This window comes from Varanus komodoensis, unplaced genomic scaffold (genome assembly GCF_004798865.1).
Source record: "Varanus komodoensis strain SLA01 unplaced genomic scaffold, ASM479886v1 scaffold13_3, whole genome shotgun sequence".
In the NCBI taxonomy this organism is placed as follows: Eukaryota; Metazoa; Chordata; class Lepidosauria; order Squamata; family Varanidae; genus Varanus; species Varanus komodoensis.
The window spans coordinates 14,886,733-14,913,408 of NW_025335409.1; the positions used below are offsets into that span (position 1 = coordinate 14,886,733).

Here is a 26,676-nt window from a genome sequence, read left to right on the forward strand (position 1 = left end):
CATACATGAGTACGGATTTCTCAAACACACCAGCTGGATAACACTATTTTACAGATATTTTTATTGGCTCTTGCTTGCTATTAATGATGGAGTGTCAAGCCAAGCCAATTCCATCTTTTCATATGGAATATAAATACACTTTAATTTACAAACAAGTGTGAAATTCTGGAAAGCTTCTGGTGGAAGTACAATATTTTGTAGCACAATGCTTGCTGCTTAAACTGTGTCTCTAAGCTCTCCATAAACATGTAGCAAGTCCAAGTCCAGGCTCTATGTTCCTAATAAGCTCTGAGCATAATCTTAGATCAAGCCATTCCATATGCATGTTGGCAGGTAAAATGTGTTTCTAGAATCATGTGAAGAATAGCTCCACTCTCTTTTCCACCATCCCCCCCTCCCAATTCCTCCACAAACTACATTCCAGTTCCTGAGTAGTCTTTGAAACAAATATACCAACCCACCAAGTTACTCTTTTTTGTAATTCACTGCATTCATTTTCCTTTTGTCCTGATTCAGCTCATAAAATCACTGTTCTGGAACAAATGCCAGCCTCTGTCATCGTTTGTACCAGATAAATTAGGTTCAATTATGCACAATGACACTTTGCCAAATGAGACCTAGTTTAACATCTCTTTACTATGCAAAAGACATTTTTTCCAATTTCTTTCTACTGTACACTTCTCAAGTCTAACTTTACCTACCGTATTTTTCGCTCTATAAGACGCACTTTTTTCCCCCTCAAAAGTAAGGTGAATTGTCTGTGCGTCTTAGAGAGCGAATGTGTGTGTGCCCGATGCCCGGGACGCTGCCGGCCCGCCTGCACCACGTGGCACCACCTGGCCGGCACGCGCTCGGTGCGCGCTGCTCCATCCCCCCCCTCCAGCGCAGGTGAGAGCTGTGCCGCTCAGGGGGAGCAGTGCAGAGAAGGAGGAGCCATGAGCTTTAACCCACCGGCTGCACGGAGAGACGGACTGCTCACCCCCACTGCCCGGGAAGACCTGCCACGGAGGAGGAGAAGCCGCGGGCTTTAACCCGCCAGCCGCACGGAGAGACGGACTGCTCACCCCCACCGCCCAGGAAGACCTGCCACCGCTGCGCCGCCCAGAAGACCACTGCCGGCACGCTGTCGGTCCAGCTGCACCACACCTAGCCGGCAAGCGCTTAGCACGCCCTGCTCCGCCCCCCTCCTCCGGCGCAGGTGAGAGCTGTTAATCACAGGTCGGTGTGTGTTTTCAAATGGCAACCCGTCTTTTAATGAAGCCCATGGGGAAGTGATGGGGAATGTGCCTGTGATTATCAGGAAGCTTTCCGTGGATCCCTCCTTTAAAAACTAGGTGTGTCTTATGGTCAGGTGCGTCTTATAGAGCAAAAAATACAGTAATTATTATAAAAATACAACCATCAAATTCTGAAAATACAGGTAATCAAAGTTATTTTATCTAACCATTTATTACAAGCATAGATAACAATGCTGCCCTGGGACACTGTAAGGGGCAGGATACAAAATTTTTAAACAAACAAAAGTGTGTATGGACAAATTCTACCCAAGGTTTACCTTCCCACCATACCATTCTAGATTTATAGCACAATCCTATACCTACTCAGAGGTAAATGCCATTGAGTTGAAAGGCACTTACTTCTAGGTATATGTACTTAGGATTGTAGCCAGGGAGTGCAATCATATGGCCATTCAGAAGTGTCAAGAAAGCCATAGGATTTTTTTTTGGAGACCCGGCTATGAGGTTGTAGTTGGGTCTCTGAGCTTAGAGTTCACTCTCTGTCTGCACAGGTGACATGGAAAGAACCACATTGGCTGTGTCTCCAAGATTGTAACAGCAACCTCAGATATTGAGTTTAGGAGGTATTCTGGGGGTGGGCAGGTAGGGGAGGAGACAGATGCCACCATGAAAAACGGAATCCTGGCACCTCAGTTTCCCATTCCTTGTGGTCTGAGGCATAACAATTGGCTGAAATTGGCCATCTTTTACAGAGTGGGAGGAGCATGGAGGAAATCGTTTGTATTCCTTCTACCCTGCATAAGAGGCCTATAATTCTCCAAGTTCATATAGGTATAGACATCTGGATTGGATAGCATTCTTAATTCCTCTTCTTTCTGCAAAAAGATGTTCTTGCCTACAAACCAAGTAGTTCAGAAATCCCCATTAAGCAAAAAATAAAACAAAGTATTAAAAAGTAGGCAGTTGAGGTACAGTGCCAAAGCTGGAAAACCATTTTACAAGTGGGAGTATGCAAACCTAAGATTTATTTCCATTAAACAGACAGAAATCAGTGTGGACTCAGCAGTGATAAAAGTGTCTTGTGGCAATGAATCCATTTGACCTCCAAAATGTCCCATGCAAATGTAGTCTAAACAAACAGAACTAAGCATTTCAGCATACAATATGAAAAAACTTGCTTGAAAAATTAACACATATTCCAGCTAACCAAGACAGAAACAGTACCTTTCACAGTTGTGGCCAGAGGTGTGATCACGGCAATTCAAGCACTGTCCACTATATGGGTCACAATCATCTGCATGGCCATTGCACTGACAGGGTTGGCAGCTTGGAAATCCCCAGTAACCAGGTAAGCATCTGTCACACTGTCGGCCATATACTCCATGGAAACAGTGGCACTGTCCAGTCTCCGGGTGGCAGAAAGGATTAACAGATGCTTGGACATGACACTCACAAGCTAAAATACACCACAGAGACACATGTTGAATTAAATTAAAACTAGATACATTGCTTACACTTATATGGTGATAACACCTGAAGTCTCAAATTACTTAAAAATGAGGATTTAGATGGCAAGTAGTTTTACCTAGCTAAGCTTATAAGGATCCTTACAGATGTACTGAAATAAAGGATTCAAAGGATGCTTCTTTGCTTTTTTCTTTCTTTCAGTAACTTACTGAGCAAGGTTTGTTGTTGATAGTCACGAAGGTGTGTCCGACCCATCGCGACCCCATAGACAACATTCCTCCAGGCCTTCCTGTCTTCCACCATCCCCTGGAATCCACTTAAGCTCACACCAACTGCTTCATTGACTCCATCTAGGCACCTCGTTCTCTGCCGCCCCCTTCTTCTTTTGCCATCTATTGTTCCCAGCATTACTGAGCGAGGTTAGGTAGCAGCAATCTTCGTCATTGTTATTAGAATAAAGCAACAACCTACATTTGCATCCACTAGGTCCAAATCCAAAGGTGCCAGGAGCACATCTGTCACATCTTCTTCCAACAACATTTGGTCGACATTGGCAGTGGCCTCCGTTGGGATCACACACAGAACTTAATGAGCCTTGTGGGTCACATTGGCAAGCTAAAAAAAAAGCAGTGGCACTAGTTTTGGAAGCATTACAAACAGACATGTAGACCATCTATATATAGCAATAGTACTCTACAAGCTTTTATTATGCGATTAAAAGACTGATTTCTGCAGACCTGATAGGACAGATAATAGCGGTACAAACAACATAATTAGACTGCATAGCTTCTGCCCTTTTAAAAGAAATGAGAGGGGAAATTATGTCTAGAATTATATAGTTTTAGGGCTAAGCAGAGACATAAGCAGAAAATACTACAGCTGGAAAATTGTAATTTATTTTCTGTTGATTGAATTATTATTTGGGATTTAAATATTCATATATTTTAAAGATTGCACCTTTTCATTTTCTTATATGCTAGTGTTCATTGATTCCAGTGTTCTGTCTTCTACCTGTGGGGCTGTTCAGAAGTTACATGAAACTATGGTTTTCTACATAGTAGCCACCACAATTTCCTTCTTGCTGTCTGCAGCCCCCATTTGGAAATCTATGCCTTATATTTAGCTAAGCACACTTACATAGTGCTGTCTCATGCAACAGTGCTGAGATGCTAAAAATCATATTTCTGCAAACATCAGTCATAGGTGTTTTCACAACACTCCTGCTGTTCTCCAGGCACCGGTATCTTTGAAAGGTTTCCCAGGCACTGTTAGTTGTTACATCATCACCTCTGCCTCCAACTGTGAATAAGTCCAGTGATTTGCAAAATGGCATGAGAACAAGCTGCAGAACAAATTTAGCAGGTAAATATTATTATTTAAGCTCTGTGGTCCATTCTTATAAAATACAATTTTATACATTATATAAAATACAATATGAGCAACATTTTTCAGAATGTCTACAAGATTTTATTTTAAAATAAACTTCTGGAAGTTTGACTTGGAATATCTGAACTGAACCTCTAAGAGGGAACTATTTGTGTCAATGTGCCTTGGGACAATAGGGGATCCTGAGATCTCCGTGGAAATAGCCACTGACCCTTCTCTGAAGATCTCATATTTGCCTCCCTTGGTAACAAAAAGTTACCTAGCCCCAAGGAACACATGGGACTGAAAAGTTCAGGCTCAGCCACTGCTCAATAGAAAAGGTTCTACCTAAAGAATAAGAATTTCTCATGGGTAAAGTTACTCCTGAGCAAGAACAAAGATGAAATTATCAATGACATTGACAAGTGAAGGGTATCAGTATGTTGGCCTAAATAATGGAAAGAAGGTCTTGTACTCTTGGGCAACAATCGGAGTCACGGGTGCAGGGGAAAGCTGTCAAATCTGATGTGCAGAGAGCTTCCCTCAGTAGCCAGCAAATCCAGCATACCAGTGCCAGAAACTGAGCTGAGTAGTGACTGAGGCAACTAGGATTTCTACCACAAAGGCACCTGGGTTACGTGCCTGAACTGGGAAGAGGAATGAAGGGGAAATGAAGTGGGGGACAAGCCAAATGGAGCCCAATTCTCTCACAGAAGTATTGTAGGTTGTTCAGTGAACAACCAGCTCAAGGTGGCTTATTTGCAGAATAGCTTCACAAGATGAGTGAACCTGCCTACTCTGCTGGAGACATAGTTCTCCTGACATGCATATTCTTCAGTATATTGTAGCAATAGTTACAGAGGGTTTTGTTTTGTTTTCTGGTAAAATCAGGCACAATCATTCCCTCCCTTTGCAAGTGGAATGCAAGGGAGACTATTCTTCCTGTTCTGCGTGTTGCCACTCAGATGTACATACTTTGTTCCAGGTATACTGCAATAAATCCAGCCATTATGACAAAGACTTTGCATGTCTCATGTGGAGGCACCCATTCACCCTACACTGTCTGAGGTTGTCATAAAGGCAGGAAACTCATGCTAAGAGCCAAGTTCATGGAAAAGGATGCATTGTGCCCTCAATTCCTATGGCATAAATAATTTAGTCAAAAGTAATGTGTTCTTACTGAATCAATGAGTGTGTATGGATTTTCCACCTCTGTATTCAAAGAGTACTGTGGTAGATCCAATCGAACAGTATAATTCAGCCCCTTTTCAAAGCATATTGGTCGTGGAAGGACTACATATCTGTATTCACAAGCAGATGTAACATCCACAAAGAAAAAAGAACATTGATGGTTAAGTATGCAAGAAGTAGAGAAATATTAAAGCACAATAGATCATTTGAGATGGTTATATGGGATCAAATCTTTCCTTTTCCCTTTACCTCCCAACTTTTTATCATTTTTATATCAGCCTATTTTATTCCTATTCTTATACTCACCTTGAACCTGGAGATAATGATACCTCTTGATTATCATCATCAGGAACTGTATTGCCACATCTACTGCTAGTAGGAATCTTGCCTGGGCGGTATACAGTGATGGTAGCTTTTTCCCATTGATCTGGTAACTGAGGAACAGTATTCCATATTAGCTTATCTTACTGTTCTACACTCAAAGAACTCTGCATGGATATGAACGAATTTAGTCTGATGCAGGAACTGGAACTCTATAAGCAATAAATGTTGGACTAAGCCTCATTCAACACAGAGTCCTGATTCATAAGTAATGGCAATAAATGGGTTAAACAGCCCAATAATTTGTGTGGCCCCATGAAAGCAAGAAGCATGCTGTTTCTTGCTTGCTTTTCTCTTCTGCTTTGATTTGGCTTCTGAGTTGTTCCTGGGTTGTTAGTCATGATTAGGATATGTGAGGAATCTGACATGATTTTCACAATTCCCTCCCTACCCCCATATTCCAGTTCATTAACCCCACACTGGCACCAACTGCCTGTAGAGTGAGTTGATCCAGCTTATGGACTTTTGTCTCTAAGATAGGGCATGGTTTGCACATTTTTAACCACTGAAAAAATGTGCAAATAAGCACCTAAAAATACATGGCTGTAGCACAATACATGCTGAACTAACCAATTCTGATTTGTTTAGAGCCATATAGTTTTAGGAGCATATTTTAAAGTGCAGGACTTAGTTTTAGAATATAGTTTTAGGCGCTTATATTTAGGTGCCATGTGAGCGTATTTAGGAAGTGAGCATGAATTAGCAGTGCTCAGGTGTGCCAGATTTTCATGTTTTGGTTGACCCCTGGTCATAACAGTAGGACCCAGTACTTTGAATTGAGGATGGAAGAATTTTAACCCCCCCAAAAACCATGGGCTTAAATAATGCAAGGGCTATCATTACATACAGACTAGGCCTCCAGGACTTCCTTCTCAAAAAAACATGCATGGGATTGCACTAACATTGCTACTTACGGCAAATAGGTGTCAGAGTTGTCTAGTACTCCCATGGTTTTTTAAATAGTCTAGGTTCCAGTGTGCAAGGGCTCATTTTTCTGAGCCTTGCAGGATTACGCTAATTTTTCCCATACTACGAAGCAGTGTTATATCCCAGTGACTTGTAATTTATGCAACCTTCTCTTTCTGCCAACACACTAATATGTGCAAAAAATCTTTATAAATTATTGAAATATTAATGATAATATGTAAATTCAAAATGCCTATGCAAAACATGCATAGTAGTTTGTTTCCTATATTTATGCCTAGATCTATGCAATTGGTCACTTTCAACACATTTCCTGATGTCTATTGTTAATTACAAAAATTAAAATATTATTATACCTGATATATCCAAGTATATACAACTATATACAACTGCTATATATAAAACTAATGGCTTATTTAGATTCTGATTTCAGATCTTTTAGGTAGTCAACAGACTATCTGCACAATATTAATATAAAAAGTAGGCAAACCTCCATAAGCACATCCTAAGAGTTCTTGAAAGCATATTTATTTTCAATTCAGAAGAAATAGGTTGAAGTAGCATGTGTCTTAATGGTGACCATGTACCTGCGGTTCATAGCGAATCAGAACATCATATTCCATTGAGTATGGAATATTATCTATGTAGAATTCCAGATATGCTCCTTCTGGAACTCTTACAAATCCTATGCCAGTCCATGAAGGTATACGATCCTGAGAATATTGACGTTCAACTATGCTCACTCCCTGCAAAATAGGAAGTAAATTATGAGATAGTATTTTAATTGTGTATTGTGAAGAATGTAGGCAAAAAATGCTAGAAGTATAGTTTTATAGGTTCTTTCCACATCCATTCCTTGCCAGTTCCTGTTTGCCGATAAATGCTTTTTATATCAACGTATATCTTGTCCCGTAGTTAGAGTAACTATTTTACATGGAAACCTGATATGAAATTACATTGCATAAATCCACTTTTATTTAATGAAATGATAGCTGATATATAAACTAACAACATTAACCTATTTATCAGGCACAAAATACATTTAGAGGGAACAGAAACATCAAATGTTCCTTGAATATCTAAGACCATGTATCCTGACATGTAGCTGCAAGTCAAATATCTGAGAAATCAGGAGAAGTCCTTCCTAATTATATGAGAAGTTCTTTAATGAAATGTGTTTGAGTCTTTTAAAAAAATATTTTTTCTGAGCAGCCTGAGAAACAATTTCAGTACAGAATTATCAGCAAACTAGTTTGGCAAAAGAGCTAAAAAATCAGGCCTCATAAATAGTGGGGTAAAGGGAAAGATCACAACATTTAAAAGGCCAGGGAGAGTTAAAATGCTTCACCTGGTCCTGAAATGGCCATAAAGAAGGCATGAGGCAAGCTGTTCTGAAAATATTTCATAAATGGGTTGCCACCACTGAAAATGCTTTCTTTCTAGTAGTCACCTCCCTTTAATTGAAGACACCCAGAACAGAATCTCAGAATAGGATCTCAAGTTTCAGACAGTTCTATATGAGGGAAAGCAGTCAGGCATGCTGCTAAGCTATGTGGGAATCTATCTAAAGATGTTTTAAGGTGACTCATGACAAGCTCTGGACTAGAAAAGTTACCTTGAAGTTTTATTGGCCCATGGTCCAACTATAACCCTAACTACATCATATGATTCACTTTCAACAGTTTTTTAAAAATCTATTTTCCTTTATTCTGTTTAGTTCTTCTCCATACGCCCTTTTCTGAAACTTTATTTGGATTATCAAAATAAGCCATTGTAGTATGTGCTGGGCACATGTGGAATACAATTTCAGTAACTGCCACCTAGGTGTGGTTTGCCATGACGTTCTAACCAGGAGGACATGGCTTGATGGGGGGGGGGGGGAGCTCTATAATAACTTATGGGGTTTTGTAGAATTATTGAATGTTCTTTGCCCTTCCAACATACTGCACAGGTTCAAATGATATGACCAAGCAGCAATTATGGAAATTGGGTCCTTTATATTCCTGGCAAAATGGCATAAGCCATTACTTTAAAAAGCCATGGTTGCTTATTTTGATCATGCAGACTGCATCTTTCTTTCTTTCCCTCCTCCTGAAGCATGGTTATAACTGCTAGTGTGACTTAGTTGTGGGTTAGAATCTATCACTTCGAGGCCAGTGAACCAAGATCAATAATTTCTAACTATGATTCTATAACCTAGATGAAGGACATTCAAAGTATATATAATAAGATATAATTTATATGCACAGCATTATGGTTGAGAGCCCCTCAACAGGTCCTGATGCTGGCACAAGCACTGTGTGCCTTCTTAGGGTAGCCACAAACACATCCATTAAGGTCCAGTGGTCAATCCAGTGGTGGACCATTGGCGCATTAGTATTTATAACTTTGCCACCCAAGATACTTCACATTTATTTCTGTCAAGTTTTTGGCTTGTGTGCTAATAATCCAGCAAGACATAAATAGAACAGAATATACAGAAATGGTAAGGCAGTAGAAGTAAAACTGTGGCAACAAAACTGATATCTCTTGATTGTCTGTTAAAGCTGGTACTCACTGGGCCAAAAATGGCTTCCTCTGCCTCATAGACATAATGATCTAAAGAAATGAAAAAATACCCTGGTTCCACTTCATTACACTGACGGCCGATCATATGGGACCTGCACTGGCATTGACCAGATTCACTTGAGCAGCTGAAAAGGAGAAAAAGAATTTACATAGCACATCACCTAAAAAAGCCTTTGCAAAAGTACATACATACATACATACATACATATAGACAAGACCCAGTAACAATTCAGTCATAGGAATTTCTGTACAAGTAATTGTAGGGGCCATTGAACACTCCGGCAACATGACACTCCAAGGCCTTGTTCCATAGGCAGACACCCTAACACAGACGTTTAAGTTCAGATGCAAGTAATTTTCTTGTACAGAGCCAGCTGAAAACCATGAGGAAAGATACTGTTTATGGCAAAAAAATTCCCCCTCCCCATTTATGGAAAAAACTGTCATTGTTAAACATCCTTTCTTCCTGTGAAATTATCATATCTATCCCAGATAGATTTTAACAAATATGGGAAGTTTCCTGTTCTCTGGACAATTACTTGATCCTTTGTTATGCCTTCCTGATTGTTTTCCAGCATTCAGAATGCTAAGTTAGGCTTTCAACCACAGCTGTGCATTTCAGGTGCTGTAACCACACTCTATGCTGGAAGAAGCAGTTAGGAACTTCCTTTTTTCCAAACATGCTGGTGAATAATTAGAAACAGGCTTGTAAAAATAGGCATCTCAAGTGCAGCAGTTTTTAAGCAAAATCTTTGAGATGAATGAGCCCATTTTCTTGAGAAAGCCAAAAAGGAAAAGCATATTGGCTCAAGTTTCTGCTGGTGAGTGACACCCACTTCCAGATGTTTTTGCAGTCAGTGCCGTTGACACATTCAAAGGCAGCTTCATTATTCTACTGCACAATTTTAATAAAAGTGCATATGATGTCTGCAGGATGAACCAATAGCTTGGGGCAAATAAGCAATCTAAGAGCAATAAGTTCAGTTAAATGGGTCATTTTCAAACACACAGTAGAATTAAGCTTGAAATAAAGATTGGGGCAGTCTCTCAACCTCTCCATATGAGTTTGATTACAACCCCATCATCCCAACCCTGCTTTGTGAGAATGATGGTAGTTGTAGTCCAACACAAGGACTAGAGGGTGTCAGTCTGGACTACATTATTCAGTTAAGTAGTTCTTTTAGTCTTCAAGATTAGTCTTCAGTATCCCCAGATCTGTTTCTTGTTTTCTTTATGTAACCCAAAGTTACATAAAGTGAAAAGAAAATAATTTATGTTCTGCCTGAAGTACATTTTTGGCCCCATAATTTTGCTTTTCCCCACTTATTGAATGGAGATATGAACAACTAATCTGGAATATTAGATGGGACAGGTTTCTCTAGAGAAAGTGGTGGGCAGCTGTCTCCCTGTGTGGCATGGCTACAGGCAAGCTGCTAATGTTTCTATTCTCGCCACTAAATTTCCAAAATGATAGGTATAATGTTGGTCTACACCATGAATGGCTGTTGTAAATATTATTGTGTCAAGTGCTTTAAATGCTAGTCACTGTGTGAATGCAGAGTACTGTTATTAAAAAAACAAAAACCAACAAATAACCAAATTGCAGATGAAGCAGATCATTAAGAAATGAAAAAGTTTAAGTTTCTCATTAGTATGAGACTTACTTATTGTTTAGTGCGCCTCCTTTATCACAATCGCATGGTCGGCATCCATCCATATCATTGCTCAGACCCCAATGTTCAGGCTGCATGGCAAAATTTTGGCCATTATTGGTAGAAGCTCTGAACTTCAAGCACAAATCAAACTCAAGGCAGTGCAAAAAGTATAAAAATGATCAGGTAAAACACTGAGCACTAATACAACTATCTGCCATTGTTTTCCCTTAGTTATGCATGAGTAGTAAGGAACAATGCCTTCCCTTTCACTGTTATTTTAAAACCATTGTAATAGCTAAGTGCTCACTTGTCTGTTAGGAAAGAAATATGAAAGGGATACCCTATGGATCTCTAATACATTGCCAGCATGGGTGGGGGAAGAAGAAAACCTGTTAATTTCTTCCACTGCAACCACAATCATACACAGGACAGGAGCACCTCAGCACAGGACTGGGGTTCCCAATATGGTGGCCAAAAGTACCTCCAGTGGCACCCATGAAGGTGTCCCCAATGTGGAACCTCCAAAAACCCATAAAATATTTTTGTTATGATGTTTTCCTTTTTCAATATGTCATTTCACACCAACAAGTAATCTCTGAGTTATGATAAACCTTCTAAAATGGTATGTCCTTGACAGCCCTGCTCCCCTCTTGTACCTCATGTACTTTTACTTTATGAAATTGAACCATCTCATATTTGGCCTTCCTCTTTTTATTCCACCTTCACTTTCCCCTAACATTACTGTCTTCTCCAGTGAAGTCTGGCTTCTCCTGATAAGCTGGAAGTATGCTTCCAGAGAAAGTTCTGGCTTGATTTGATTTAGGACCCCATGGTTCACCTTTTTGTAGGTCCAAGGTATTTGCAAAACTCTCCTTCAGTATCCTATGTCAAATGCATCAACTTTCTTCCTGTTAGTTCTCTTCACTATCCAGACTTCATATCCATACATAATGATCAGGAATAAAATAGTGTGCATGTTCTTGTCCTTAGTTTCCAGTGAAATGTTCTTTGAGTTCCTTTGTTACTGCCCTTCCAAGTCTCAGCTTTCTTCTAATTTCTTGGCTGCAGCCTCCCTTTGAAATGATAAGTAAACCATAGTATCCCACATTTTCAATTTCTTCATTGATGACATTAAAATTATATCATTCTTCTGATTTTTGTTTATTTAATGTTCATGTTCATCTGCAGTCCAGTTTTTGCACTTTCTTTTTTCATTTTCAACGGGAGTGATTTCAATTTGTTGCTTTGTGCCAGTCATATGGCATCATCTGCATATCTTAGATTGTTTATGTACCTTCTACCAGTTTTCACTCATTCCATCTGATACTAATTTACCTTTCCTGTTTTGTATATGGATCAAACTGTTAGGGAGATAAAATACACCCTTGTCTAATGCCTTCACATATAGGAAACCATTCTGTTTCTCCATATTCTGTCAGAACAGTAGCTTCTTGTCCATAACATCGTTTATGCATTTGGACAATCTAGTCCTGAGGCATACCCATTTCTTTCAGGACCATTCATAGCTTCTCATGATCCACATAGTCAAAGGCTTTGATATACTTTATAAAGCATAGACTGATCTTTTGAAATTCTTTGGTGTGCTCCAGTAGTTAACATATATTTGAAATATAATTTCAAGCGCCACTTTGTTTTCAAAATCCAGTTTGAATATCAGGCATTTCCTGCTCCAAATAGAGTTAATAGTTTTTGTTGCAACAAGAACTGCAAGACCTTGAGCATCACTTTGCTTGCATGGGCAATTAGTATAGTGTTCTATAGTTGCTGCACTCCTTAGCATCTCCTTTTTTGGGAACTGGAATGTATATTGAATGTTTCATATCTGTGGACCATTGTTTGTTTTCAATAAATATTGGCAGATTCTTGTTTCAGTCTTTGCAGTTTGGAATAGTTCTATTGTTTCTATCTATTCTGGGTGCTTTATTCCTTCCAACTGCTTTCAGAGAAGCTTTTACTTTCCAATATTGAAGATTCTTCATCAGATTCCTCTTCAAGGAGTCTGTCATTTTTATTTTTTTGGCTGCAGGAATTGCCTTTTGGTATTCTTCTCTAATAGTGTCTCTGGTTTCAGTCCACAGTTCTTCTGGTTCATGTTAAATTGAATTCAGTAACGCAGGTCTGGTCCCTGGCAGCATTGCTCCTGGCTTCTCTTATACTCTCAGATTGCCTTACCGTGATAAGGTATGCAACTAAGAGAGGGTTTTAATATATATAAATTGATTTGTATTTATCATGGTAATGAATATGAAATGTGTACAACTTTCAAGCAATTATAAGTAGGTTCCAACAAGAGTAAGCCAAATGTCCCTAAATAAGTATCCATTTGAAGGTGGTGTCTATATGCCACCCTTTCAAATACTGAAAGCACTGGAAGGTCCTCAGTCCCCTGCATTATAGGAAGTGAATGTTTATCCTTCCAATGTTGTATTATGAGTCTTTTAACTGTCCAAGAGTCATGGAGAATCCATGTCAATTGACTGTTATTTTCCATGAAACAGGTAAATCATATAAAGGAGAGAGTATCTCAGTTAATATTAAAGTCTATTCCTGTATAGAATTTATCTGTTTAGAAATCTCTTCCCAAAAATATGCAACTACAATATGTTGCAAAATCATTTATTTGAAAGAAGTATTTGCTCTACTACACAACCAGGAATTAGATAAATGATAAAATCCAACAGCCACATCTTTTTGTTAAATAAGACAAACTGTAAGATCCAAAGATGTTACAGGTAGATGCCAAAGTTAACCACTGGTTTGACAATTTGTGCTGGTGTCCATAACAGTTTCTCAAATATGCCCATGAATCCAAAAAGGTTAGGGATCTCTGGCTTAGCTGTGCTTGATATTAGCAAGAGGATGCCTAGCCCCACAGGCTACCATATGATGCAGCCGCATGGTTTGGACATCACTGGGCAAGCCAGCTCAACCTTTAAGCCTTAGAATGTAAAATTTCATTGCTGTGAAATTACAACATTGCTAATGTTATATTTCTAAAACATGGCCTTTTATATAGGGACTCATTTGTTGCTGCAAATCAGTTTGGACCTTTCTGAGGAAGCCAAACAGACATGTGACACTTGATACTTTATCTGGAAGAGGTTTCAACATGAAATAAATAAAATCTCTATTCTTTTAAGCAATATAACTTACCAGGCACTGATCACAGTGCTGTCCTGTAACAAGACGTTTACAGTAGCAGCTTCCTGTTTCAGAGTCACAAGGATTCCCTCCAGGGTGTGTGCCCAAAGGATTACATGCGCAAGCTATGTTAGGAAGTATGAGTAAATATATTAGGAACTATCTGTCTGGGTTATAATTCACACAACCTTTGATACTCATATTTACCTCAGTGCTGTCCCTCATGTTTCACTGCACCCAACCGCTCCACTGTCTACTCACCACTACTAACTCCTTGACTTTGCTTATAGGCAGACATATGTTACTGTAAACATGCAATAAAAAGCACAATCATTCTAAATGCAGAACCGGTGGGGAGATGATAATAAAAAGCAATGTAAAATATAAAACATAGACGTATAACCCAAAAGTACAAGACCTACAGTCAGAACTTCTTTTGGTAGTGGGCCCTAATGATATACTGGAATGGCCATTGCAATTAAAAACAAAACACAAATAGGCTAATATATTAAGGTGCAATCTTATGTATGTTTAGACAGAAGAAGGCCTACAATTCTCAGCATGCTTTCCACAAATAGCAGAGTTTTATATCAAAAACAAAATAAATAGAAACAAAAGCATCCTCCTTCCCACTCAGCATGAAATTTGAACATTCAAGCAAAGAGGCTGGGATATCGTATAGTTGTGTCCACCTAAATGATCCATGAAAGCATGAATTTACAAAATCCTGAAACAATCAAACATAAACAATAGCAAAGTGAACAATGGATTTTTGAAGGAAAATTAAATATTCACAGGTCTAAAAATTATGAAATTAAATTAATTAAATGTATAAAGAGCAGAACCACCTCTACTCTTCTCACTCAAGCTTACAAAATAGTTTCATTTTTATTTACTTACACTGACAACCAAGAGGATTATCTACACTTAATCCATAGAATCCTTCTTTGCAGAAATCACAGCGTTCCCCTTCCACATACAATTTACAACGACACTGTCCAGCAATGAGACCAGTTGAAAAGTCAGTGTAACGATCACATATGCCACCATTTTGAGAGCCAACTGGATCACAGTCACATGCTAAGCAAAGAGACAGACAAAAAACCATTTAATGTATAATCTTAAACTACTGTATAGAAGACATTAGCGCTTGCATTTATAAAAAAATCTAACATCTGAATCTAAGTCTAAAGTTAGTAAATAGCCTTTCCATTTATCATATCTTAAAATATTTTGACAGCACAGCACCTTTACAATCCTGACCATTAAAGGCAGTTCTAATGTAATAAAAAGCATGCTGTACTTCCAGAATTTTGGGTGACTCGAAAAAATCCCATTAGTAGACTTTAGGATAAACCTTCCTCATACCTTACTTATATTGAGGATTTTTAGATGTACATTCATATATTAAATGCCTATGAGTGAAATGAGAAAGGTGACAATCCAGGTGGGCTGTTAACTGATTCTCTCTCATAAGGCTGTGAAATAAAATTCCGCATTAAAGGAGGGTATACATACGCTCACATATGTTGGGGTCCCGGATATCTCTTTCCGGATGCTGGAAATAGAAGGGTTTGCACTGCTCACAGTTATGCCCCACTGTGTTATGCTGGCAGTCATCACACACTCCTCCACTGATATTTCCAGTAGCCACATAAACAGCCATATCAAAATGGCACTGTGTGGAATGCTCATTGCAATTGCATTCTAGGATAAAGAGACAAATTCCAAATGATAATCTGCTCTTACAATAACTGTATTTATTCTTTTAAGTAATACCATGATTAAGTGTATGTTAGCTACCCAGTACATAAGATAATTCCAAATTCAAGCCTTAAAAACCTTGTTGACAGTAAAGCAGTGATGGTTCCACAGAACATTTTTCTGAGATAAAGATATGCATAATCCATTAGAATAATTTATACCTGCCTTTGGTTAGCTGCTCACAGTCTTGCACCAATCTTGAGTTGATATAAAAGAGCAATAGACAATGCATCCCCCAACTGGATTTGTAGCCCCTACTGCTCAATCTGTGTGCCAAAATGTTAGGACAGTGGTCAATACTGCAGCAAAACTAAAACAAGGCACATGGCACAAAGTAACTTCTGGATGCTTCTGGAAACCTCTGGGAAGTGCATTTGTGTTTGTAAACAGAGCATATACAACCCATACACCTTGTTTCAATGGAAAACTGTCACAGTATGGGGTGGGGAAAAGTGGTTCGCCAACTCTGGATATTTCCCACCTCTAGTTCAGAAAGACAGAAATCATTGAATAATTTATTTTGAATGCCAACTGTCCTCCTGTCAATACTATATTTAACACATATAGTTTCCCTGTTATTGCTTCTGCTATAGCTTGGTTGCTCAGCTTGTTTAGTCATGCCATGTACTTGGTATAGACATTTATAACTAAAAAATCCCACATGGAACTATAGGGAAGAAGCTATCTTTTGAAGATCTTTCCTAAACAGGAGTTGGTAGTTAAACTAGTGTGTGAATTTCTTTTTTCTTTTTTATATTTTTTAAAACAATAGAATAGTAACAGTGCTACCTTCTACCAGGACCAACAGATACATGCTACTTAGTGTAAAATCATTGATTCATTCAGGTTGCTTCACTCCCACTCCCCTTCCAGAACTGCATTGAATCTTGTGATGGCTCATACCATTTTTCTTTTATTAAAACATATTCAATGAATGGTGTCCAAAGATCTTAATTTTTTTTACTTAGCAACCCTTTTCCCACTTAATATCACAAGTTTGTTCATCATTAATAGCTATATTCCAAACTTCTTTATACCAATCATTTATTTCATAATCACCTTTTACTTTCCAGTTCCTTACTGTTATAGCCTGTGAATTTCTGAAGAGTACATGATATACAATTCTTCAAACTATAGATTGGTCATAATCATACAACATGACAACACACCCTGCAAATAAACTATGCAGTGTGCTTTGTTTGTGGAACAGTACATTATTTTTTCTTGACAGCTGTCTAATGGTGAGCTGGGCAGCACAAAGTAAAACTACAAAAAGGACTTTGCTTGCAAAAGGAGGTGGTGGCTGCATTTATTTATTTATTTATTTATTTATTTAGACAGCTTATACGCCGCCCCCATCGCGTAAGCCTCGGGGCGACTTACAATCATTAAAATCCCGCATATTAAAAAAAAAAGCAAGCAAAAAAAAAAAAAGCATGTTTGCAGCAAGAAACATGAGAACATGACAATTCTCAGTGAACTCTACTTTTTCTATCCTTTCCCAACCCTCTAGGTGCTACATAAAGGAGCTCTTGCTCTTGGCAGTACTCAAAAAGAGGGGTTTCTTTTAAAATGTGGTTTTTGATGGGGCTAAGCAGGGCTGTTGATAGGGATATATGCAGATTTGAAGTCTGGCTTTGTCATTGCCCATAGATAGTGCCAGCTTTGACAGCAGGCACTTACCAGGATACTGACCAGACAAGGTGTCACATTTTGGGTAGTTGGACTTGTGCACTTGTGCAACTCCGTACTGCTAACAGCAACAGCTTCTGCTTAGTTCTGGCACACAATTTTTTTTAAAGGTGGTGAACTGATGAGAGCAATTCCAAAGTGCTGCCTGGCTCTTGGTGGAGCTGCTGTTATTGGCAGAAGTGTGGATATGCTTTTGTTATTTTGCTCACTTGTTGTATCCCTGGATCCACAAAGGGATCAGTCACCTGGGCTGAGATGATGTGACAACCCTTCATGGGTCCAACAACCTCTAAAACAAGCAGAATAGCTTGTTGCCTCCAATCAAGCCACACTATTGGGTCACATTTGCACAACTTGCCATTGGCTAAGTTCCGATAATGGGTTGCCATACTTTTCTTAAGGAGTGTGCAAAATTGTTGAATAATATCATCAACAACAACAACAACAACTACATAGCAACAATAAAAATTTGGATATGCAATGTGAGATGATACTTCCAAATACATATTATTAGAACTAGGTCTCCATTTGTTTAAATGAAACAAATTGAAAATGCAGGCCTATGCCTGGGGACTACTTGTGTCTACCAGTAGACTTTACTGAGATCCACCAGATCCTTTCTACTAATTATTCCCCCTTCATTTTGATTTTTTTCCCTTCTACATTCAATCAGAGATTCTGGAATCAGCTTAACAAGCACTAGCTTTTTAAATATTGGAGAAGTGGTGGCATAATAGCCCCATACACTGTCCTTTCAAGATCATTACAATCCTGCTGGATGTCCAAAATTTCAAAAGCAAGTTGTTGTTGTTGTTGTTGTTGTTGTTGTTGTTGTTGTTATTATTATTATAACATTTCTAAGCCGCCCCGAGGTTTCGGCAAGGGGCGGCATACAACATGATAAAATACATTGAAATACAATAGTACATAATAAATTACCATTAAATATAAAAATACAAAAAATACATTGATTTACAAATATAAAATTAAAATTATCAGTATAAAATAAAAATATAGGGGGGAGAAAGAGAAGGAAGAAGAAGTTGCCCTGGCCAGATCATATGTTTTAACAAGTTGCTCAGCAACATGGGGTGGAGGAGGCAGGATAGTTCTCTTCAGAGAGAACAGAGTTAAAAGCCACATTTTACTATAGAACTAGTAGCTACATAAGCAGTTTGATCAAAAATGTTTTCATATACAAAGTTTTCCATTTGCATTTTGTGTATTCTGTACTTCATTAATACAGTATTTGTGAACAATGTTCTTCAGCAAAATTAGCTGAGCGTTATCTGTAAGCAAAAGAGCACAGGTTCTTATGAAAAGCACATGAGAATTTAATATCACTGACTCTACAAATTATAAAATGTATTACACCCACTTTTGCATGCATTGCTGTTTCGACCTTCAGCAGGACGCCATGGCAAATCATGATAGAAGTCCAAACACTGTTCACAGTTCAAACCCTTGGTGTTGTGCCTGCACATACAGTGTCCATGGACCTTTAATTTAAAAAGAGAGGTTGAAATGCATGCATATAAAAATTCACTATATTAAGTGCAGAAGTGAAGGTCATTTCCTTCTATTGATGAAGGTTCATATACTGAAACATTAGTCTTTGATAGGTAAGAGCAAAATACATGCTAAAGTGTAGAGGCTTTTTTCATTGAGAAGATTGGAAACAGTAAAGCAGGACAAAGTATAAATTATTTCACATCTTTTAATGGGAAAGTGATAAAAGCAGGTTGCTTACCTGTAACTGATGTTCTTCGAGTGGCCATCTGTGCATTCACACATATGTGTTGCTGTGCCTGTGCAGTGCCTAGGCCAGAAGATTAGAAAGCTAACGTTTTTTTGGTGGGAAAACTCCGCTCCCCTCCCCCTTTGTGGTATAAATAGAGCGGAGTGTCCGCCATTTTGCTCAGTCTTGAAGACCGCACGTTCTCCCTCTAGAGGTTAAAAATAAAGTAATGATAAGGCACAGTTATATTCCCATGGTACCGATGTGAATTATAGTACGGTACCGAGAATAATCTCTAGTCAGCGATATAACCCCCCGGTACCGATGCCATTAATATTTCGGTACTGAAAAAAAAAATACACCCAGCGACATAATCCACATGGTACCGATGCAAATTATAGTATGGTACTGAGAAAAAACACGATATCCACTCACCGACACTGAGTGGGGCCGGCGGGTGGGTTGTGTGAATGCACAGATGGCCACTCGAAGAACATCAGTTACAGGTAAGCAAACTGCTTTTCTTCGTCGTGGCCTCTGTGCATCACACATATGGGTGATTCGCAAGCTTACCAGACTCGGCGGAGGGAGGTTTCATCAAAGAACGGATGAGACAACAGCTCTACCAAAAGAGCAGTCCCGTCTGGCACGTACATCAAGCTGATAATGCTTGGTGAAAGTACATGGACCAGCCCAGATCTCAGCTCTGCAGATGTCTTGCAACAGAACCCCTGCAGCAAAAGCGGACGAGGTCGCTACTGCTCATGTAGAATGGCCAGTTGGAGAGACAGGTTAGTCTATTTTCGATAGCTGATAAGCCAGGACAATAGTCTGAGTGATCCAATTTGAGAGTATCTGAGATGATATCGGTGATCCCTTTTTTTGCTCGGCGTATTTAACAAAAAGTCTATTAGTAGTATGAAAAGATTCAGTGCGGGATCTGTAAAAAGCCAAGCAGTGGCGAACATCGAGTGTGTGTAGAGCACGTTCTATCGGGGTCGACGGCGATGGAAAGAAAGCCGGTAGAACGATATCCTGATTCAGGTGGAACGATGTGGCCACCTTGGGTAAAAAGGAGAAATCCATCCGAAGGACAACTTTTTCCTCATGGAACTTCAGAAATGGTGGGTCTATGCGGAGAGCACAAAGTTCGCTAGCTCTCCGTGCTGATGTAACCGCTACTAGAAAGGCAGTTTTCCATGACACCAGGCGTAAGTCCGCAGTTGCTAAAGGCTCGAATGGTGGTTTGGTAAGCACTTGGAGCACTACAGAAAGACTCCACGTCGGCATGGCAGGGCGAATAGACGGATGTAAATTTTGTAGTCCCTTAATGAAGCACCGAACCAGCGGTTGTGAGAAGACTGATATAGTGCCACGATAATGGGATATAGCGGCTGCATAAACCTTGATGGATGACGGTTTAAGTCCCTCATGATGCAAATGTAAAAGAAATTGTAAGATATTGGTGACTGAAGCCATTGCAGGGGAGAACGAATGGCACTCCGCAAAAGAGGAGAATCTTCTCCATTTAGCCGTATAAGAACGACGAGTGGACGGTCTTAATGCAGATTCGATAACTGCCTGAATTTCTCTGTCAGTAGGCATCGGCATCGTGATATTCGCTGCTGAATTCGAAGTCAGGGCTGCATATAACATGTGTTTAGTGAGGTCAGCCGTAGCGTGAGGTGTCCCCGGTACCGACTCGGTGACGTGAATCAGGTGATTCACCATGCCGTCAGCTTCAGAGAGAATATATCCAGATGGCGGATCGCTCCTCCTTGTTGTGTTAACAAGTGCGAGAGAGTTGGTAGATGAAGGAACATTCTTCTGGACAGCAGCAAGAGAGTGGTAAACCATGGTTGTATCAGCCACCACGGAGTCACTAGTATCCCCGTGGCATTGTCCTGGGCTATTTTTGTTACCACTCTTGTCAGAAGTGGGATTGGAGGATATGCATAAAAAGTCATGTTGCTCCAAGGGACCATGAGAACATCTCCCATCGATGCCGGCCCAACACCCGCTCTGGAACAGTAAAGGGCACACAGGCTGTTCTGTCGCGTGGCGAACAGGTCCACATCCGGATAACCCCACAAGTGGAAGAGTTCCTCACAAAGTTGTTTGTCCAACTCCTATTCGTGGGTTGTCGACATCTGTCTGCTTAATGTATCTGCTTCAACGTTGTCGGTTCCAGCCAGGTGAACCACCATAAGCGTGATGTTCCTCGGTATGCACCAGTCCCAAATGTCCATCGATAGGCGTGCTAAGGCAGGAGATTTTGTGTCCCCCTGCTTGTTGATGTAGAAAACTGCCGCTATATTGTCTGATGCAATTTGGACAACTTGACGGCATAACACAGTCTCGAAAGCCTTGAGGACGTTGAAAATCGCCAGAAGTTCCAGGAAGTTGATGTGTTTCTTCACCTCTCGTCGGGTCCAAGTACCTTGGACCCAAAGTCCCGAACATGCCGCACCCCATCCCAGGAGGGATGCGTCGGTGTACAGAGTCGTCGTTGGCCGAGGTGGTTGAAACGGGGTGCCGATCGACAGGTTGTCTGTGATGGTCCACCACGTTAAAGTGTGAAGGACTGCAGGCGGTATCCGAATCTGCTTGGTGGCAGGATCTTATTGCTGTTGAAAGGCAGCGTTGAAGAACAGTTGAATGGATCGCATATGTAGCCTGGCATACAGGCCAATGGCAATAGCAGCAGCCATATGCCCCAGTAGTCTCTGAATGGACAAGGCTGGAAGCGTTCCATGTAGTCGAATCCGATGAATATGGCTGCATAAAGCATTCTGACATTCCGGTGGGAGGAAAGCTTTTTCCCGTGTCGCGTCGAGTCGTGCCCCAATGAAATCGATGACCTGCGTGGGAATAAGGGTCGATTTGTCGCAGTTAATGCAGAGGCCAAGAGCATCGAGCAAAGCGCAGGTCATTTGTATATCAGACAGGAGAGCTTGTTCGGATTGCGAGACGATCAGCCAGTCGTCCAAGTATGGGTAAACCTGTACTCCGCGAGTCCGCAAGTGTGCACATACCGGTGCCATACACTTTGTAAAGACTCAAGGGGCTGTGGCCAAGCCAAAGGGTAGGACATTAAACTCGAACAGGTCGGATCCGACAGTAAAACGTAGAAAGCGTCTGTGTGAAGGATGTATGGAAATATGAAAATAAGCATCCTTCAAATCCAGTAAGGCGAACCAATCCTCTCTTTTCAATAATGGAAGAATGTTCTGTAAATTGGTCATCCAGAACTTCCTTGGTTTGATGTACTTGTTAAGAGTTCGTAAGTCCAGGATCGGACGGAGACCACTGTCCCTTTTCAGGACCGTAAAATATCTGGAATAGAATCCATGCAATCCTTCCGAGCAGGACAATTTTCGAATCACTCCCTTGAGAAGTAGCTGTGAGACTTCATCGCGTAGCACCGATGAAGAAGGTGTGAAGCGAATCAGGTTCGAAGGAGGGATAACATCGAATTCTATCCTATATCCGAACGAGATGATAGATAACACCCACCTATCAGATGTAATGGACTCCCACATGGGGAGCTGACCCTGGAGCCGGTCCCCAAAAGGGAGAAGGGAAGGTGGTACTGGAATAGAGAGGATGGTTCGCGCAAGCCGTCAACGTAAGCGTTTATCGGTATTGAATCGCCTACAGCCTTGGGGAAAATCACTGTTGTACTTGCTGCCTGCGACGCTGCCTTTGTTGGTATTGTTGGGTTCAAGGGTAGTTTTGCTGGCCTGGATAATATGGTTGATTCCGGTAGGACGACCGGGGCCACTGCCACTTACGTTTTTGCGGGAGCTCCATGCGGCGTGCGGTTAGGCATGATTCATGAATCGCCTTTAATTTTTGGTTGGTCTTCTGGTGGAACAGACTGGTACCATCAAAAGACATTTCCTCGATTCTGCGCTTCATCTCATCGGGGAAATTACAATTGCGCAGCCACGCATGTCGGCATATCGAGATGGCGCTGACGAGGGCCCTTGAATCGGTGTCTACATGGTGACGAGCGGTAGACAGCTGTTGTACCGCCACCTGCATCGCCTCCTTAATAAAAACCCTGGCAAGGTCCGCTTGGTGGTGTGGAAGGGAGGAAGCGACGTCATCCAGTTTCTGCATGATAAAGTACTGGTAACGTGCCAGTGTCACTTCGTAGTTCGATATGTGCACGCCGAGTCCAGAGGCCGCATAGACTCGGTGCGCAAGCATATCGATTTTCCTCCCTTCCTTGTCCCGAGGAGCGGTATGTCCCCTGGACTCCCTGCCCTGGGAGGATTCAACCACAAGAGAGTTCGGTTTTGCATGATGGAGCAGGAAGGGAATGTCATCGTCCCGAACTCTATACGTAGCCCCATATCTGCGGGAGGTCGCTTGTGGTTGGGCCGGTTGGTCCCAGGGCTGGACCATAGCCTGGCGCAGTGTAGTTATAAGCGGCAGAGCTATGGATGCGGACTGCTCTCCCCGAACGACGTCATAGAAGAGATCTATCGAAGGGCCTGGCTGTTGATGGGCTTCGATTTCAAGCAAACAAACCAAGCGGGACATGAGCTCTGTGAATGAGACATGAGGTTCGTCGGGTGAAGCAGGCCCTTGATATGCGACAGCCACATCAGGGGATGTGGAGTCGACCTCCGAGTCCTTGGAGTCTTCCACGTAGTGCGGCCGGTCATCGTTTGAGGAGGAGGAGGTTTCAGGGGAGGCTGGGCGCCTCGTCTCCGTATGCCTGGAGGTGGATGGCACATCCCTCAGGACCGATGGTGATCTATGCTCACGAGGGAAATAGGGATATGGCTGGCACCCACCCCAACCGGGGGGAGCACCATATCCCGGAATCAACCAACTTTCATCTCGACGCTCGGATGAACGGCTGCGACCTCTGGGAGGTAATGGTGAGGCCACATGAGATTCAGTAGGTGGCATGGGTGTTGGTGAGCGTTCCCTCGGCGGAGAGTCTTTGATTTTGCCATCAGAGATGGACTCCCGAAGTGGCTCCTCCTGTTGCTGGGAAGGCACGTTCTCAGGCCGAGCGGCTGGCCTGGGGGATCCCGGTGGTGTCACTTGCATAACGAGTTGCAGGGCCGGTCCCGAGGGGGTCGGTACCGTGGCGGCCGTCGGTACCAAAAAGCCCGATGAACCTGAGCCTCGTTGTTTTGGGCGGTCAGGTTTCTTGCTCTTGCAAGCGGGCTTATCCACCTTTTCCTTCCTCAGCTTCTTATGGGTGGAAGTTTTATCCAGACTGGTATGCTTGCGCTTCTCCCGTTTCTTAGTTGGGGGAGAAGGCAGAGACTGAGCCCCCATAGAAGCGGCGCCCTCGTCTGACGGACGCTGAGGAGGGTCAGCAGAGGTCGAGGAAGGACACTTCGCTGGAGCGCTCACAGTGGAGGAGGAGTGCTGCGGAGGTGCGGACGAAGAGGAAGCAGGCCGTAGGAGCAGTTGGTCGGACTGCATTAATGCCTGATCCCATAGGAGTTTTCTGAGATGATTCTCCCTATTTTTCCGTGCCTGCTTGGTAAACGGCAAGCAATGACCGCACTTGTCGGTCCTGTGCCCCTTGCCGAGGCAGAGGAGGCATAGATCATGTGGATTGGCTGGCGACATTTTAGATCCATATTCAATACATTTGCGGAATGCCGCCCACTGCGCCATTGCGGAAAAATGAAGAAAAGTGGACAGTATAAAGGGTAAGATAATATATACATATTTTTTTTATATAGAGAGAAAGAATTCAAGAAGAAAACGGACAGCATCGGGGAGAAGAACAAACTTGGAGCAAGAGAAGTTTAAACTTTTTGAGAAAAAACAACAAAGAGGCACAGATCTATAGCGAGAGACGAACAGGCACGAGGCACACCGAACGGCGGTCACAAAGACTGAGCAAAATGGCGGACACTCCACTCTATTTATACCACAAAGGGGGAGGGGAGCGGAGTTTTCCCGCCAAAAAACCGTTAGCTTTCTAATCTTCCGGCCTAGGCACTGCGCAGGCGCAGCAACCCATATGTGTGATGCACAGAGGCCACGACGAAGAACATTGCATGTTGATTGGCAGACCAATAAAAGCTCACCCTCTCAAGGCAGAAATATAAATATTACATGCAGAGAAAAACAAACTAAAGATGCTATGAAAATGAATTAGATTTGATGGTGACAGCCCCATTTATTTAAACATTTAGAGTCTGTCCTTATGATGCATAGAGATGGGAGAGATACCCAGTACTTAAACCCCCCAAAAGCAGGGATTGCTAAATCAGAGGCAGACAATTTCAGGAATCTGTGGGCTATTTTCATCCCCTGGACTCCCCTCTTGTGGGCTATCCCCCCAGCATCTAAATTAAATGAAAAATTAACTCATGCTCTGTCACAGTTATGGAACCCTGAAAAGGTCACAATTAGCTTGCAAGCAAATGTTGGTGCTTAATAGCTCCATGGATACAATGCACTGTATACATGTGTATGCCTATTTATGTGTCCCTGTGTTCAGGAGAGCAGTGGGGACAGTATGTGCTCCATGGACTGTATGTTGCCCACCCATGCTAAATCCTACTCCTGTTCTAAAAGTTGGACATTGGATATACCCTGTTTTATACATGAGGTAGATCTGATTAGCAACAGGTCTTTTATTGCCTCACCTATTTTGACCCTAAGTATTCAATAAACACAAGAGCACCTTTAAGTTCATATGAAAACTATTTTTGCTACCTCTTTTTACACAGGTACATCTTGAAAGGCATTATTTATAGAAACAAATTTCTTAAGTCTGAATGGCAGAATCATAATCAAAATGGTTGTTAGCAAAAATTGTTAGAAAAGCAATATAGGCAGTTTACCATTCCTTCCACCTCTTCATCATATTCATGCACGGGTGCACACTCACTGGCATGTCCATAGCAGAAACAATTTCCACGAACCACCATGTCATAAATGGCATAATAATATTTTTCTCTGATTTCCATTCTAGAATCAAGAAGGTTGTCTCCCAAGGTGTGTAGTTTGGTAAAATTGATTCTTAAATTTGTGATCTTTAACATATCTGAAAGGAGGAACAAAACAAAACAAAAATCTGGGTTGCTATTTTTCAACCACAGTAAATCTACTTGTATAAATATATAAAAGAAATGCTGACAACAATGATGGCAGCTAGTGGCCTGATGTATCAGCCTCCTTCAATGTAGTGTCCTCCACATGCATTGAACTACAACTCCATCACCCCAGCCAGCACAGACAATAGCTAAGATGGGGAGTTGCAACCCAGGCCTAGAAACAGCTTCATTATGTGAGGGGAACAGGGGGAAATAGGAGGGACTTATGTAGTCTCTTTGTTTTTGTTACAGTTATTTTTTGAAACTTATTATTTCCAGATTTACTAGTTACACTGTGCTTTGTATTTTGCTATTGGAAATGCCTATTGATCTAAAATATTTCATATATTTAAAAACCCATCTTTCAATTTTGTTTAATACATATTTAATTCAGATAAGCATGTCTTAGTAGTAGTACCAGCTCTCTGCCATATACCAGATGTGGC

At 41.2% G+C, this 26,676-nt stretch overlaps 1 protein-coding gene across 2 annotated transcripts in view; it reads right to left on the reverse strand.

Moving 5' to 3' along the window:
* Positions 1–26,676, reverse strand: part of LAMB1 (laminin subunit beta 1) — an 89,189-nt gene that overhangs the window by 40,155 nt on the left and 22,358 nt on the right. For both annotated transcript variants that reach the window (XM_044423292.1, XM_044423293.1), the window contains exons 8-20: positions 25,979–26,181; positions 18,786–18,906; positions 15,470–15,658; positions 14,852–15,031; positions 13,964–14,076; positions 10,799–10,878; positions 9,124–9,259; positions 7,154–7,312; positions 5,568–5,695; positions 5,251–5,371; positions 3,843–4,047; positions 3,177–3,320; positions 2,463–2,694 (exon numbers count right to left, since the gene is read on the reverse strand). In XM_044423292.1, the coding sequence (XP_044279227.1) occupies positions 2,463–2,694; positions 3,177–3,320; positions 3,843–4,047; positions 5,251–5,371; positions 5,568–5,695; positions 7,154–7,312; positions 9,124–9,259; positions 10,799–10,878; positions 13,964–14,076; positions 14,852–15,031; positions 15,470–15,658; positions 18,786–18,906; positions 25,979–26,181 (2,011 nt within the window). The remainder of the gene's footprint in view (positions 1–2,462; positions 2,695–3,176; positions 3,321–3,842; positions 4,048–5,250; positions 5,372–5,567; positions 5,696–7,153; positions 7,313–9,123; positions 9,260–10,798; positions 10,879–13,963; positions 14,077–14,851; positions 15,032–15,469; positions 15,659–18,785; positions 18,907–25,978; positions 26,182–26,676) is intronic.